Source organism: Nematolebias whitei, chromosome 15 (genome assembly GCF_014905685.2).
Source record: "Nematolebias whitei isolate Nwh7 chromosome 15, NemWhi1, whole genome shotgun sequence".
In the NCBI taxonomy this organism is placed as follows: domain Eukaryota; kingdom Metazoa; phylum Chordata; class Actinopteri; order Cyprinodontiformes; family Rivulidae; genus Nematolebias; species Nematolebias whitei.
This window is the reverse complement of record NC_056512.1, coordinates 12,950,922-12,968,256: the sequence shown is the minus strand read 5'-3', so window position 1 is coordinate 12,968,256 and position 17,335 is coordinate 12,950,922. Positions and strand designations below refer to the sequence as shown.

The following is a 17,335-nucleotide window of genomic DNA, read 5'->3' as shown; positions in this document are numbered from 1 at the left end:
AGGAATGTGCCGATCAGCTCTGCGAGGTGCTGGCAGACATCTTTAACACCTCACTTACCCTGGAGACAGTTCCCACATGCCTGAAGACTGCCACCATCATCCCAGTCCCAAAAAGCTCTACAGTGACTAGTCTGAATGACTATCGGCCAGTGGCCCTCACTCCGATAGTCGCTAAATGCTTCGAAAAACTGGTCATGACTCACATCAAAACAACCGTCAACATCAAAGAGGGCCCTCATCAGTATGGATACAGTGAGAACCGATCAACAGAGGATGCCATCTCCTCTGTGGTCCACACTGCGCTCAACCACCTGGAGCAGAAAAACTCTTACGTCCGTATGCTCTTTGTGGACTTCACATCCACCTTCAACACCATGATCCCCCAAACCCTGATGGACAAACTATCCACACTAGGACTAAGCCCCTCCATTTGCAACTGGGTACTAAAAACAGACCACAGTTAGTGAGGATCCACAACTTCTCCTCCTCCACCATAACCCTCAGCACTGGCTCTCCTCAGGGATGTGTGTTGAGCCCCCTCCTGTTTACTCTGCTCACGTATGATTGTGCAGCTACCCATCCAGGCTGTCACATTGTAAAGTTTGCAGATGATACAGCGGTGGTGGGATGCATCACAAACAATGATGAGTCCAGCTACAGGCAAGAGGTGGAACACCTGGAGAGCTGGTGCAAAGAGAATAACCTTCACATCAATGTGAAGAAGACAAAGGAGATGATCATGGACTTCAGAAGGAACAAAAACATCTACACCCCACTGAACATAAGAGGATCTGCGGTGGAAGTGGTCTCCAGCTACAAGTACTTGGGTGTACACATGAATGACAACCTCAGCTGGGACAACCACACCACCAACCTGATCAAGAAAGCTCATCAGAGACTCTACTTCTTCAGGCGGCTGAGACGAGCTGGTCTGGGAAGCTCAGTCCTCACCTCCTTCTACAGGTGTGCAGTGGAGAGCATCCTGTGCTCCAGCATCAACGTGTGGCATGGAGGCTGCACAGCTGCAGAAAGAAAAGCTTTGCAGAGAGTGGTGAAGGCTTCACAGAAGACTGTCGGAGACAGCCTCCCCACCATCACAGACATCTACACCTCCAGATGCAGGAAGAGGGCCACCTGCATCATGAAGTACCTCACCCACCCAGCACACACACTTTTTGCCCCACTCCCCTCAGGAAGGAGGTTGAGAAGCATTAAGTGTAGAACCACTAGACTGAGGAACAGCTTCTACCCTGAGGCTGTTAGACTCATGAATCTCTAACTAAAATAATCACTGTGAAAAATCACATCATGTTGCTGCTGATCTGTTTCATGTTGCTGCTGATCTGTTTCAATGTTGATGTGTTCATGCGTGCACATCCGCTCACACAGACTCATGTTCATGTTTGTGCTGATGTTCAATGTTTTATGTTATGAGTGCTTAGTGTATATTTAGTTGATGTTTTTCTTAGTTCATATTTTAGATGTTATTACTGTTTTTCTTATATATTTTATTGTTGGATGTAACTGGGATCCTGTGTACATAATTTCGCTCCACCACATGTACCACATGAGGTGCAAATGACAATAAAGAAACTCTGACTCTGACTCTGCCTCTGATTTGCCTTTCTCTTTAAGAACCAGGTTCAGGCAAGGAGCTTCTACTTTTGGAACTGATACAGCTCGGAGAATGGAGCCACAACAAAAATAGCAAAATTAGCAAAACTGTAACTAAACGCTAAAATTGGCAAAACAATAGCTAATATCTAAAATTAAGAACACTGTAGCTCAAATCTTAAATAAGTAGACTTAAACCTAAATGTTGCAATTAGCACAATCTTACTCAGACCCCTCCACCACATTAAGGTGGAGATCCAGTGGAGCGGGCAAATATTTTTGATCAAACCAAAGGACTTGCTAGCTTTTATGCCCACAACTGGTTTTGATTATGCTATGTAAACACACACACACACACACATATAGGTTAATCATGACTGTAGTGTTGCCTACCACCTTGTGCATATGCATATTGTCTTTTTTTGGATTTGTGTATTCAATTTTTTTTAAAATTATTATTTCATATGTATTTTTTTCTCTGTCATCTTTCTTTGTTGAAATCAGGTCTCTCTTGTAAATGAGTCCTCGAGGCTCAATGGGATTTACCTGTATAAATAAAAGTTGATTGATTTTGCACATAGCAAGTTTTTCTATCATGCTGCCCTGGTGCCAGTTGTAGGATGGTGGCTTGACTGGATTGGTTTTATTAAAATCATAAAATACAATATGTGTGACTAAACACAAAAAGACTTTATTTGAAGTAACCATTTTAAAGTGAAAATTAGATTTAAATAATCTGTTGTGTTTGTGTGTTTTCCTTAGCCCCCACTGTGTTGGTGGACGTAGCTGAAGATGATACTTTAATGGTGGAGGAGATCTTCGGCCCCATTTTGCCTATCCTTACTTTTGAGTCTCTGGAGAAAAGTATTGAGTTTGTCAACCAAAAAGACAAACCTCTGGCCCTCTACATTTTCTCTGACGAATCTTCTGTAAGGACATGCAACTTTAACTCCTGGTTTGCAGCTGTAAACGCACAACAAAATGATTTGCTCCCTTGTTTTTATCAAGGTGGTAAAAACGGTCCTGGAGAATACCAGCAGTGGAGGATTCTGCTCCAATGATGGAATCGTCCATATGACCCTGCCTGGTCTGCCATTTGGAGGTGTAGGTAGGTGTCTTCTTCCTTTGTTACCGTGACCTCTGCATACTTCAAATTAAAGAGTGTAAAATTTGGTTTGATCCAAGTTTGAATCAAAAGACAAAACCAAAAATCTGTTCAGCACAGTTTCAGTTTTCTGTTTAACAACATGAAACTAGAATATTTGTGATCTGACCTGAAAATGCCTATTTTATGATTTATTTACTGGCTGTAACTACCGTACCTACCACTGCACTCTGCACTCAATGGTCAGTTGGTAATCATTGAGGGACAGCGTGGCTGAGTGGTTAGAGCAGTTGTCTTCCAATGGAAAAGTTGGGGTTTGATTCCACCAGCAGTTACATGCTGAAGTGTCCCTGGGCAAGACACTGAACCCCTCATTACTTCTGATGTTTGTCCCATTGGTGGATGAATGTTATAAAGCTCACATTACTCTTTGTATAGATATACACTGCCTGACCAAAAAAAAGTCGCCACCAAAAAAATGGTCACACACTAATATTTCGTTGGACCGCCTTTAGCTTTGAATACGGCATGCATTCACTGTGGCATTGTTTCAATAAGCTTCTGCAATGTCACAAGATCTATTTCCATCCAGTGTTGCCTTAAATTTTCACCAAGATCTTGCATTGATGATGGCAGATTGTGACCACTGTGCAAAGCCTTCTCCAATATATCCCAAAGATTCTCAATGGGGTTAAGGTCTGGACTCTGTAGTGGACAATCCATGAGTGAAAATGATGTCTCATGCTCCCAGAACCACTCTTTCACAATTCGAGCCCGATGAATCCTGGCATTGTCATCTTGGAATATGCCTGTGCCATCAAGGAAGAAAAAAATCTATTGATGGAAGAACCTGGTCATTCAGTATATTTAGGTAGTCAGCTGACCTCATTCTTTGAGCACATACTGTTGCTGAACCTAGACCTGACCAGCTGCAGCAACCCCAGATCATAGACTGCCCCCACAGGCTTGAACAGTAGGCACTAGGCATGATGGGTGCATTTCTTCACCTGCCTCTCTTCTTACCCTGATGCGCCCATCACTCTGGAACAGGGTAAATCTGGACTCATCAGACCACATAACCTTCTTCCATTGCTCCAGAGTCCATTCTTTATGCTCCCTAGCAAACTGAAGCCTTTTTTTCTCAGTTAGCCTCATTGATTACGGGAGTGGTTTTCTTAAGGCTACACAGGTGTTCAGTCCCAATCCCTTGAGTTCCCTTCACAATGTGCAATGTCCACTTGCTCTTGTCGGGGTCAGACGCTTTTCCCCTTCCCTCCCTCTCATCTTTGCTTTGCTGCTCTTGTCTGTCTGTGAAACTGCTTCTGAGCCTTTCTTGCATATCTTCTGAACCATAATTATGGTCTTGATTTGATCAGTTGGTCCCTCAACACAATTGATAACATTTCTTCAAAGAGAAGACAGACTTTAGGCGAGCTGATTTGCCCTGTTGGCACACACGCAGCTGGATATCTCATTGACTTGAAGACGATGATGTGTCTATCTCTGCTGCCATTTGTGGATTTTAAGGACGCATATGTAATTGGATTTATGATAACTGGTTCCTGCTTTTTGGATTCGGCTGGTTGCTGGTTTTATTTGAGCAGCTGTGGCTGAGTGGTTAGAGAATTTGTCCTCTAATGCAAGAGTTGGGGTTCGAATCCATCAGCAGTCACATGCCGAAGTGTCCCTGGGCAAGACACTGAACCCCTCATTGCCTCCGATGTGTGGCCCATCGGTGTATGAATGTGATAAAGCTCTTATTAGTCTCTTTAGAATGATTTGTTCAATTAGCTTTGTAGAGATTTAGTAGAATGCTGTATGAATGGGTAAATGAGGACACAGATTGTAGTGTAAAGTGCTATGAGTGTCTTGATCCGATAGAAAAGTGCTATATAAGTACCGTCCATCTACAATCAAGGAAGTCGTCGGCAGCAAATTTGGACCCGATCACGCTGCTTGCCTTTATGTGGGCTTGGTTCGTGCCTCGAGTACCCAGACTCAAATGCTTTGGGCAGAATGGATCAGATCTCGGGGATTTTACTCAGGCACGTTCCATCGGTGTGGCCATGTAATTTGGACATTTCGGAACTGTTTAGACCAACACAGACTCAAGGTAGACGTCATTAAATTCTGCCTGTCCCCAAAACAATTGTGTGTTTATCTGAACTTGGCTCCCCTGGCTGGCCTTGACCTTATCTGAATTTGCCTGAAGAACATGTGATCTGATGCTCACACACACACGCACAGCCCACCCCCGAGGAATTTCCAATTGATCAACAAAGAGGAAACCAGCTGAATAAACATTGTGTCATCATTTTAGGACTCTTGGATTCTCATAGGCGTTGTCCTTGGCATTCCCCGACATACCTCGAGAATGTTTACGGATCTCACCGGAGGAAACTGGCTAATTATTCTATCCTTATCAGAACTCTTACAGTGCCCTCAAGAGCGTCCAAGGACATTGCTCACCGCTCTCGTCGTCTCCCCCCTCTGCGGAATGTCTACGTCACTATGTGCTTGTTTTTGCGAGGTGTTTTTTAATACTAGTTTTTCTTCTCAGCCAAGAAGAAAAAGTCTGATAGGAATTTTTTCACCTCCAATTCCTACATGTGTCCAGTTTAACTACTTTTTGTCTGTCTAAACAGATCTCACTTGTAAATGAGTCTTCTAGGCTCAATGTGACTTCGCTGTCTAAACAAAGGCTGAATGAATGAATGGAAATGCTCTTACTTTCACTATTACTTCACTATAGCCCTGAGTGCTACTGTTGTTTTTCTTCCATTTGATTTCACCAAATGTTTGTGATCGCCGATCACGATCATTCAGGATTTTTTTCCGCCCACATTTCTTCCTCGAAGACGATGGGTCTCCACTATCCTTCCAGTTTTTAGTAATGTGTTGGACAGTTCTTAACCCAATTTTAGTCGTTTCTGCAATCTCCTTTGATGTTTTCTCTGCTGCATACCAATGATTTGACCCTTCTCCAACAGACTGACATCTTTTCCACAGCCACATGATGTGTCTTTCAACATGGTTGTTTAAGAAATGAGAAGCAACTCATTGCACCAGTTGGGGTTAAATAACTTGTTGCCAGCTGAAAGATAATCACCCATGCAATAATTATCCAATAGGAGACTCGTACCTATTTGCTTAGTTAAATCCAGGTGGCGACTTTTTTTTTTTTGGCCAGGCAGTGTAGCATAGTGCTGTATGAATGGGTAAATGAGGGACAGATTGTGTTCTAAAGTACTTTCAGTATCTCAATAAGATAGAAAGGTGCTATGTAAGTACAGTCCATTATCTACACGCAGGCTCTCACACCGGTTCATTTTCATCTATAAATGGTAAATGGACTGTACTTATATAGCGCCTTTCTATCTTATTGAGATACTCAAAGCGCTTTACACTACAATCTGTGCCTCATTTACCCTTTCATACAGCACTCTACTAGAAAGCTAATTGAACAAATCATTCTAATGAGACTAATCAGAGCTTTATCAGAGTCAGAGTCAGAGTTTCTTTATTGTCATTCGCACCTCATGTGGTACATGTGGTGGAGCGAAATTATGTACACAGGGTCCCAGTTACATCCAACAATAAAATGTCTAAGAAAAACAGTAATAACATCTAAGATATGAACTAAGAAAAACATCAACTAAATATACACTAAGCACTCATAACATAAAACATAACATAACATAACACACATCTATATACTGATGGGACACACATCGGAGGCAACTAGGGTTTTAGTGTCTTACCCAGGGACATTTCGACATGTGACTGCTGGTGGATTTGGACCCTCAACTCTTGCATTGGAGGACGACTGCTCTAACCACTCAGCCACAGCCGCCCCTATAAATCACTCCTTCGTCTGCTACCTTAAAATATCTCCTCCCACATGTCACGTCATCAGTGCAGTTACAACATGCGTTCTCAGGCCGTCATTACCTGCAGTGTTCCCTCAGTGCTGACTGAACTTGGAAAAAAGGCCTTTTCTTACTCTGCTCCTGTTTCCTGGAACAACTTGCAACAGGAACTGAAGTTGTGCACTTTGATTTCTTTAAGGGATTTTAAACATTTGATAAGGTCAATGGAAACATCAAAGCAAATGTGTTCTTGTTTTTAGTATTTTACTTGTTTTCAAGGTTCAACGTTCTTTATTATCATTCACATCACATGTAGTACATGAGGTGGAACAAAATTGTGTACCCAAGGTTCCAGTTATACCAAAAAACAGCAAAAAGAAAAAGTATAAAAATAAACAGTATACAAGGATCTAAGATATACGCTAAACACTAATAATGTAAAATAATATATCATGTTTTGTATGGCACCTTAATTTAATTGTTTTTAATAACACCACTTTTTATTTTAATTGCTTTTATTGTTGTATATTGTTGTCCATCTAAAACAGGTCTCTTGAAAATGAGTCCTCGTGACTCAATGAGACTACTTGTATAAATAAAGGTTAAATAAAAAATAAAACGAAGAAGGTGGTGCACTGTCTGCACTGGTCCAAAGACAAACTGTCCAAGATTAAAACTGACCTGGACCCTGCATGTAACCGCTTTAATCAAACTCCAGCTACGTTCTTACACACATTCTGGTCTTGTCCAAAGCTGCAGACCTATTGGCAATCTAAAAACCGGATTCCAAAAAAGTTGACACTAAACAAATTGTGAATAAAAACTGAATGCAATGATGTGGAGATGGCAAATGTCAATATTTTATTTGTAATATAACATAGATGACAGGTCAAAAGTTTAATCTGAGTACATGTAACATTTTAAAAGAAAAATATGTTTATTCAAAATGTCACAGTGTCAACAAATCCCAAAAAAGTTGGGACAAGTAGCAATAAGTGGCTGGAAAAAGGAAATTGAGCACATAATGAACAGCTGGAAGACCAGTTAACACTAATTAGGTCAATTGACAACAGATTGGGTATAAAAAGAGCTTCTCAGAGTGTCATTGTCTCTCAGAAGCCAAGATGGTAAGAGGATCACCAATTCCACCATTGTTGCGCAGAAAGATAGTGCAGCAATACCAGAATGGTGTTATCCAGCGTAAAATAGCAAAGACTTTTAAGTTATCATCATCAACCATGCATAACATCATCAAAAGATTCAGAGAATCTGGAACAATCGCTGTGCGTAAGTGTCTAGGCTATAAAACTCTACTGGATGCTCGTGATCTCCGGGCCCTTAAACGTCACTGCACCTCAAACAGGAATGCCACTGTCAAGGAAATAACAGAATGGGCTCAGGAATACTTCCAGAAAGCATTGTCAGTGAACACAATCCACCGTGCCATCCGCCGTTGCCAGCTGAAACTCTACAGTGCAAAGAGGAATCCATTTCTAAGCAAGCTCCACAAGCTCAGACGTTTGTACTGGGCCAGGGGTCATTTAAAATGGAGTGTGGCAAATAGAAGACTGTTCTGTGGTCAGATGAGTCACGATGTGAAGTTCTTTATGGAACACTGGGACGCCATGTCATCCGGACCAGAGAGGACAAGGATAGCCCAAGTTGTTATCAACGCTCCGTTCAGAAGCCTGCATCACTGATGGTATGGGGTTGCATGAGCGCTTGTGGCATGGGCAGCTTGCATGTCTGGAAAGGCACCATTAATGCAGAGAACTATGTTCAGGTTCTAGAACAACATATGTTCCCATCTAGACGTCATCTCTTTCAGGGAAGACCCTGCATTTTTCAACATGATAATGCCAGACCACATTCTGCAGCAATCACAACATCATGGTTACGTAGGAGAAGGATCCAGGTACTGAAATGGCCAGACTGCAGTCCAGATCTTTCACCTATAAGGAACATTTGGCACATCATAAAGAGGAAGGTGCGGCAAAGAAGGCCCAAGACGATTGAACAGTTAGAGGCCTATATTAGACATGAATGGGAGAGCATTCCTATTTCTAAACTTGAGAAACTGGTCTCCTCTGTCCCCAGACGTCTGTTGAGTGTTGTAAGAAGAAGGGGGGATGCCACACAGTGGTAAAAATGGACTTGTCCCAACTTTTTTGGGATTTGTTGACGCCATGTAATTTGGAAACAACAGATTTTTCCCTTAAAATGATACATTCTCTCAGTTTAAACTTTTGATCTGTGATTTGTTCTATTCTGAATAAAATATTAGATGTTGGCACCTCCACATCATTGCATTCAGTTTTTATTCACAATTTGTTTAGTGTCCCAACTTTTTTGGAATCGGTTTGTAGTTTTGATACCTTCTCTGATGTGGAAAATCTGTGTACCTGTCACCATTCATCTCACTGTTTGGGGTGGTCCTCGAGGATGCATCCTTTAGCAAATACGAGAGGGATGTGTTTGCTTTTGGCTCTCTTCTAGCTAGGAGACATTTTATTCAGATGGAAGGATCTGTATGCCCCCCCCCCCCCACACACACACACACACCAAAACCACCACCACCCCCCAGCATATGAACACTGGATAAGAAAAGTTTTGTCATATTAATTTGGAAAAGATTAGATATACCATGAAAGTATCTGTTGAGAGGTTTTGGGACACTTGGCAGCCGTTTGTATCATAAATTGAAAATATGTCAGCAGCAGTGATGTGCTGGGAGCTTTGTTGCAGGTGAGGCACTGACTCGTCTAAAGTCTGATGCTCACATATATGAACCCAAAATAGAAGCTTATATTTAAATTTAGCCTGTTTTTTCTTCCTCTCTCTAATACCTTCTGTTTCGACTGAAAATCGAGTTTAGAAAAATCCTTCAGTTTTGAGATATGATCTTCCATTTTGTCTAAACAAATTTAAACATGTACCGATTTGCTAACCCCCGCCCCTCTGCGTAACAGAAGAACATACATCGACTGCACCTGCTTCATTGTTCCTATGGGGCAGCACTGCCCCCTATCGGTGCAGCACGGTATATTCTGCCTCACCCTGTGTATTTTCACCCTGCATTTATGATTTATTTATTTAATTTATTTATTGGGGGAGTGGTGGTGCAGAGGTTAGAGAGGTGGGCTTGTGATCCGAAGATCGCCGGTTCACGCCCCGGCCCCGACAACATCAAAATTGTGGGTGGGGTAGGTGAAACACCCACACTTGCCCCCACCCTCATTCGCCCCACTCTGGGCCCCTGAGCAAGGCCCTTAACCCCCACCATGTGCTCCCTAAACAGGTCTCTCTTGAAAATGAGTTCTCGTGGCTCAATGAGACTACCTGGATAAATAAAGGCTAAATGAAAAAAAAAAAAAAAAAAGACCAGTTAGAAAGCAGAAATATGTCACACACATTCATTCAATATATGACAGTCTATAGAACATCAACATGTGTAACACATTTGTAATCAAACATGTATATTCACAATATAAAGAGAGACTGCAATGGGCATGCACCAACCACCGACTTCATATATTGTGCATGACACAGCGCCCCCAGAGGTGAACCAGAGCACTACACACATTACCCCGCATTGTTTGAACAGGCGATGTGTAAATTCTGTGACCATTGAAGTGTTGAAATAATTCAGAAAACAGTTTTATAAAACTGTTAGTTTTATAAAACTGTTTTATAAAACAGTTTTATAAAACTGTTCTATAAAACTGTTTTATAAAACAGTTTTATAGAACAGTTTCATAGAACAGTCAGGTGGTCAATTGTATTTTCTCTCATCATCGTCAATATTTTAGTTGTCATGATGACAGGTGCACACTGCCTCACCTGACCGCACGTCACTGGTCAGCACATTATATTGTGTAGTTGTCATAAATGCCTGTCTGGTGTGTGCATGTCTGTGTGTCTGATGTGTTGTGGGAGGGGGTTGTGTTGTGTCTTTTTGTGTGTTTTGAGCGAGTTCTGGGGGAGAAAAATTATTAAAAAGGAATAAAAGGAAGGTGTTAATAGTACCAAGGTTAAAATAAATCTTAAAGCTTCTGTCAGTGGCTTATTGTTGTCACGGTAATCACACATTTGTCTCTCACTCCCTGACTGCCAAGGTAAATGGGAAGCAGACAGAAACACAGACTGATAAATAAGCCTAAGACAAAACAGTTGTGTGATCTAACTAAAGTTCGATCTCGACAGTCATTGATTGGACTGTGAGTGAAAGAAAAGTCTGATGGTCATGAATGAACGATGTTTCTACAGTGTTTTATTTGAAAAGTAAAAAAAGACTTCACTTCCGGTTTCGATGAGAGTACTTTGGGCTGAAATAGAACCGCTCTGTGGTACCCTGGTTGTGGAAGCACACTGACTGAAAGCAGACAGACATGTGTGAGTTGTAAATGTCTCAGTTTCAGTGTGAAATCTGAAGGTTCTCCTGTTTCGTGTCTCTGTCCATGCAGGGGCCAGCGGGTGGGGCAGCTACCACGGCCGCTGGGGCTTCGAGGTGTTCAGTCACAGGCGGGCCTGCATGCTGCGCGGCTGGGCGTTGGAGAGGCTCAACGGTCTGCGTTACCCCCCGTACAGTGAAGACAAGTTAAAATGGCTGCGCTGGACCACCTCTGCATCTAGCTCCTGCTCTCTCATGTGACGGGGTGTGTTTGACTTCCTCCTTCAGGTCTGACATCATACTACAGCTTTGTGAGGTCTAATAAAAAGTTCATCTTCTGTTCCCCCACTCGCTGAAACGATTGAGCTCAGACTTTGTCCCAGGGTTTGAGTCATTGGGGACGTTCCATCAGACACGGTATCAGTTTGGATCCACTGACAGATGGTGTGATGAAGATGATTGTGATGACTTGATTCTGTAACATCATCCTGGAGTGAACAGGAAATGAGATCATTGTTTTGGAAGGTTGTTAATGTTTCATCACATTTTCCCTTGTGCAAAGTTTGTCACATTTAAGTTTGTATTTAGATATTTTTTAAAAACAGTTTTCACTTTAGTTTCTCTGTATTTTTCTTCATTGCTGAACCCCAAAGTTTGTTTTTCTCATGTTACCTGTGATTTTTTTTCCCCAAGTCGCTTGTATCTTAATTATAAAATTAAAAATGACAACGAATGAGGCAGCGTCTGATCTATATCTAGAGATCCTAGATGTAGATCAGTTTACCAGACCTCTGTTTATCTCAGCATTTGAGCTTTTCATTCCCAACATATTGTAAATAGATTTTTCAAGGAACTCTGGTTTAAATTCACAAACATGACCTTTGACATTTAACTGTTTTATTTTTTATTTTTTAATTGCTTTAAAATGAATTCATATGGAGCAATTTCGGGCAGCTTGGTGGCCCAGTTGGTAGAGCTGGTGCCTCGCAGCGAGAAGGTTGCCGGTTCAGATCCTGGCTGGGGGCCTTTCTGGGTGGTTTGCATGTTCTCTCCGTGCTGCGTGGGTTTCCTCCCACAGACTAAAAACATGCATGGTAGACTGATTGACAACTCTAAAATGTCCCTAGGTGAGAGAGTGAATGGTTGTTTGTCTCTGTGTGTCCCTGTGATGGACTGGAGACCTGTCCAGGTGTCCCCCGCCTCTCCCACAGTGACTGTTGGACATGGGCACCAGTGACCCTCATGATCCGAAAAGAAAGAAGTGGCTAAAATATGATGGATGGATGAAGCAGTTTCAGTTATCAGGTAAAAATGTATCTAAAAGTCTCAGAGCATTTGTTGAAGTGTCAGCCCCAGCAGATGAAACGTTGGGTCAATGACCGTAACATTTATTAAATTATTGACTTTGTGTTTAAGGTCAGGTGGCTCCCTTTGGAGGTTTACTGAGCAGGTACCACTGGGAAGAGACTCCAGGCCAGATCCAGAACTTGCTGGAGGAGTTTTATATCCTCCCTGGCCTGGGAACATCTTGGGATCCCCCCAGGAGGAACTGGGGAGAGGTATGTCTGGGTTTCTACCTGGACCTGTTGCCTCTGCCACCTGATCACAGACAAGCAGTAGAAGATGGTCAGTTGTAGTGGTGTGTATCCAGTGGATATTTTCTCTCAATGAAATCTGTCCAGTGATACATGAGATATTTTGGTAATGTAGTTGACTCTGTGAGTTGTGACCTTTTCGTGGTGGACTTTGTGTGACAGGCCAGAGAAAGAGTGTTTCACATCACTTGTTTGACCTTGACGCTCTGACCTTAGCTGGCTCTGTGGACATGAGGTGTCACCTCTCTGGTGGGGAAGGAGCCTGAGCTTGTGTGTGGGGTAGTGATATCTACCAGATATCTAAATATACCTACCTCAATAGCTGTTGCAAATTGTGACTACAAATGCTGAGCCTTCAGCTTGGAAGATATGACGTAGCAATGTGCTAATGGCATACATCATAAATCATACATCATAAATCATACATCATAAATCATAAATCATACATCATAAATCATACATTATACATCATACAACATACATCAAAGACACTATAAATCATGCCAGGCCACGTTCAGTTCTCATGCTCTCATCAAAGTTTCCTTTTTATGAATCAAGTAAACCATCTTATGGTGTCTAAAAAAAGTTACTGGTAAGTCAGGTCCTCTGGACAGAATCTTGTTGAAACGTTTCATCTTTTATCTCTGCTTTTCCTGAAAGCAGAGAAGAAACCCCAACAGGACTCCAGTCAGCCATCAGGTGAAAAGGAGGAACCCAGACCCAGACCAGTGGTCATTCCGTATGTTGAGGGAGTATCAGAGAAACTGAGACGTTTATTTTCTAAACATAACGTCCCAGTGGCTTTTAAACCCCAAAATACATTACGGCAAAGACTGGTTCATCCCAAAGATCCAGTCCCCCGGCACAAACAGAGTAATGTTGTGTATGCTGTTCAGTGTCAGGAGGGCTGTGATCAGTCTTACATCGGGGAAACTAAACAGCCACTGGCCAAAAGGATGGCCCAGCACAGAAGATCAACATCATCAGGCCAGGACTCTGCGGTCTACACTCATCTCCAGGCCAGCGGTCACTCTTTCAGGGATGAAGATGTTCACATCCTGGACAGAGAGGAACGATGGTTTGAGAGAGGAGTAAAGGAGGAAATCTTTGTGAAAAGAAATCGTCCATCATTAAACAGGGGTGGAGGCCTCCGGGTTCAACTGTCCCCCTCTTACAATGCTGTGATTGCTAGTATCACTCAGACTCCTGTGAGGCTGGTTCTGGATGTCAACAACAAACTGGTTGATCCACTACGAGAAGGTGTTATTTATAAGACTGAGTTTGTTGCAGCTCCTCAGACTGAAGAAGTCTTTTGGATAAAAGACGAAACGTTTCAACAACAAGGATCTGTCCAGAGGACCTGACTCAACTTTGTTAGATTTATCTACCTGGATTATTGAGCATGCATCAGATATCATGGTGTCATTTTTTTAAGTCACAAACAGCAGCTTGAACACTAAACCCAAAAGTAGTGACACGTACATGAAGACGTCCACTCATTTCTGTCCAAATATTACCCAGCTGCCTCCTCAGCTCACTAAATGGTGCGTTTAAGTAAAACGTAACTTCAATATTTCAGACTGAAATTTAACAGTAATTGACAAAACTTACTGTATCTGCAAAATTTCATCATGTAATGAAACCAAAATACTGTAATATTAAAAATGACCAAAGGAAAGCTAAATGAGATATTTAACCTTCTTTTATTGGAGCACCTACAATTTCAGTATGAATTTTCAAAGTTGCAGGTTCACAAATCACACATTTTCACGTGGTCAAAAGAAAATATTTATAGAAGTGCAATATTTATTTTTCGTGTTCATGCCTTGCTGCTTTTTCAGAAATGCATCATCACTAACAAGATGTTCTTGGGTCAGAGCTGGACCACTAAGCTGATTCAGATGAACTCATCCAGTTTTGATGATCGTCTGTAGTGAAATAAAACAGACGGCTCCAACAATACAACTTATTCATTTTTAGTCAGCTAAAAATGGAATAAAAAAAAAAGATTTTCAAGTAGCATTGATAAAGGTCTATTTCAAAATGTCTTTCAGAATCAGAATAAGCTTTATTGTCATTGCACCGAGATACGAGAATATGTTCGTACAGCTGTCCGAACGACGGGCGGAGTGCACGTAGCTGCTGCTATGTAGCGCGGCCTTCTTGTTCTTTTCAGAATACATTTTTTAGATAGAAAAAAGGGACAAAGCCGCAAGGAGAGGATAGTGGCATTACAAAAACAATCTCTTCACACCTTGTCCTAACAGGACACGATTTAAGACATCAAAAAACTCAGAATCCAGACTATTCCATAGACAGAGAGCAAAAAAGCAGGAGGAGAACAGGGAGAAGGAAGAGAATGTGTGCGCCTCGTTCCAGAGCCAGTGAGGAAAAAAAAAACTTTCACCAAATTTAATTTTCTGTCAGTTCAACAGTTGGTCTTCCTGTTGGAAATAAAATCTTGATCTCTGCAAAAGATCACCTTGAAAAAGCTGATGCAAACAACCATCACTGATGCTGTCACAGGACCACCTGCAGGGCCTAACTAAGGCTGCGTGTTCTGGTCCCACCCACTCTACATCAGCGTTGTGATTGGTCATTTTTCTCAGCAGTTACTGAGCAACATCAAAGCCTTCTCTCGAGACAGAGAAGTCCTAACCAATGAGAAAGTGCCTTCAAACATGTTTCTGCCTGGAGACAAATTTAAAATAATCTGATTGGATAGCTATATTTACATGAATTAGTTTAGAGAAATTGAGAAATTAGCAAAGATAAATGTTTTATAGAGATGGTGAAACTGAACCACTTTGAGAGTTGCTCAGAAAATGGACTAACGGTTCAAAGTGGTTGATACGCTCCAAAGTATCTGCTCGTTGTTCTTATGTACGACATTTGAGGAGAAGATTGACGCATCACCACTTCATCTAAATTTTGGTTTTCTGTGTTTCTTCATTCTATTTTCAGTAAAGCTGATGTTCTCCAACCAAACCTGTGTCATTGTGTTATTGTGGTTCATATATATATATACTGTAAATCGAAAGGAGGATGTTACAATACATCCTTGTAAAAGTGGATTTCTTCCTGGTAACATAAAGGTTTAAATTAAAAAAATAATAATTATACACAGTATATATATATATTTCATTTCAAAGCCTTGAGATAAGTCCCGCCCATTTGGGTTTCCTGCAAATCAGCGCATGTCAAGTTACGCATCACAAGTAGCTCGAGACGCATAAAACTGAACGAAGTCTTGTTTTGAAGCGGTCACGATTTTTGGCGTGCTGACATGGTGATCAAAGCACTGCATCACGGTACTAACACTTCATTTGCTTGAAACTGTCAAGCAGCACATCACTAATGTTTTATATGCAAATAAATACAGTATTTAATACAAATGTAACGTTTCATAATGTGCTTAACTCTTGGGCCTTCTCTGAAGGTGTTGAAGGCCTTGAGGGTCTCCCACAACCCAACAGATATCCTAGATGTACATCAGTTTTCTGCTGGGTAGCTAGGCTCGCCTTTAGAGATGAAGTGAAATGTTCAGTAATCTGGGAGAGACTGGACCAACTCAACTGGTTCCTGTCGGTGTGGAGTGGCAGCTGTATTTCAAGACATCTGGTAAGGGTGCCTAGTTGGACATTCCAGAAGGAAGGAATTAATCCTGGAAGAGGTAGCTGTGGAAAGAGATCTGGGCCTTTTTGCTCAAGCTGCGACTCGACTCTGGAACAAGCAACAGATAATCGAGTTGATCCCAAATAGTTCTGTCAAGATGAAACATCTGTGACTTCTTTGTGATTGTATCGAGATTTGAAGTTTCAAAGACAAACCCAGCAGTGATGTACAGTGGTAGGAGCCACAGACTTCCATCATGACTAATGAAAAGGCACTAAAGATTTGAATCCGTCCCTTCCAGCTGTTTCATTGTGACGCAAGACCCACACAGCACCAGTCACATGACCACCACAGAGATCTGCTTCAAGAGTGAAACAGGCTTCAGAGCCTGTGTCAATGTCCCTTTTCTACTTAATGCTAAAGTTTGAAAGATTTTGTTCAAGCTGTACAAACACTCGTGTGTTGGGGATCAGTCTCAGCTACTACCTTACCAAACTTTAGGTCAAGGTTTCTTTGCATCACGTGGTGGAATGAAACTGCACAGGGTCCCAGTTACATCCAACAAATGTATAAAATGTTAAAGAAAAACAGTAACAAGATCTAAGATATGAACTAAGAAATAATTAATAGAGCAAAAACTCAGTATCTAAATTTGACTGAACTTGAGACATTTTTTAAGTTTGAGGTCAGTGGAAGTGGCCTCCAGCTACAAGTACTTGGGTGTACACATGAATGACAACCTCAGCTGGAGCAACAACACCACCAGCCTGATCAAGAAAGCTCATCAGAGACTCTACTTCCTCAGACGGCTGAGACGAGCTGGTCTGGGAAGCTCAGTCCTCACCTCCTTCTACAGGTGTGCAGTGGAGAGCATCCTGTGCTCCAGCATCAACGTGTGGCATGGAGGCTGCACAGCTGCAGAAAGAAAAGCTTTGCAGAGAGTGGTGAAGGCTGCACAGAAGTCTGTCGGAGTCAGTCTCCCCACCATCACAGACATCTACACCTCCAGATGCAGGAAGAGGGCCACCTGCATCATGAAGGACCCCACTCACCCAGCACACACACTTTTTGCCCCGCTCCCCTCAGGAAGGAGGTTGAGAAGCATTAAGTGTAGAACCACTAGACTGAGGAACAGCTTCTACCCTGA

At 42.0% G+C, this 17,335-nt stretch overlaps 1 protein-coding gene across 1 annotated transcript in view; it reads left to right on the top strand.

The window, feature by feature from the left end:
* aldh3b1 (aldehyde dehydrogenase 3 family, member B1) overlaps positions 1 to 11,635 on the top strand; it is a 35,018-nt gene extending 23,383 nt beyond the window's left edge. The window contains 4 exon segments of the mRNA XM_037689382.1: positions 2,377 to 2,543; positions 2,623 to 2,722; positions 11,052 to 11,243; positions 11,350 to 11,635. Coding sequence (XP_037545310.1) covers positions 2,377 to 2,543; positions 2,623 to 2,722; positions 11,052 to 11,239 — 455 coding nt within the window. The 3' untranslated portion in view covers positions 11,240 to 11,243; positions 11,350 to 11,635.
* The last annotated feature ends 5,700 nt before the right edge of the window (positions 11,636 to 17,335 follow it).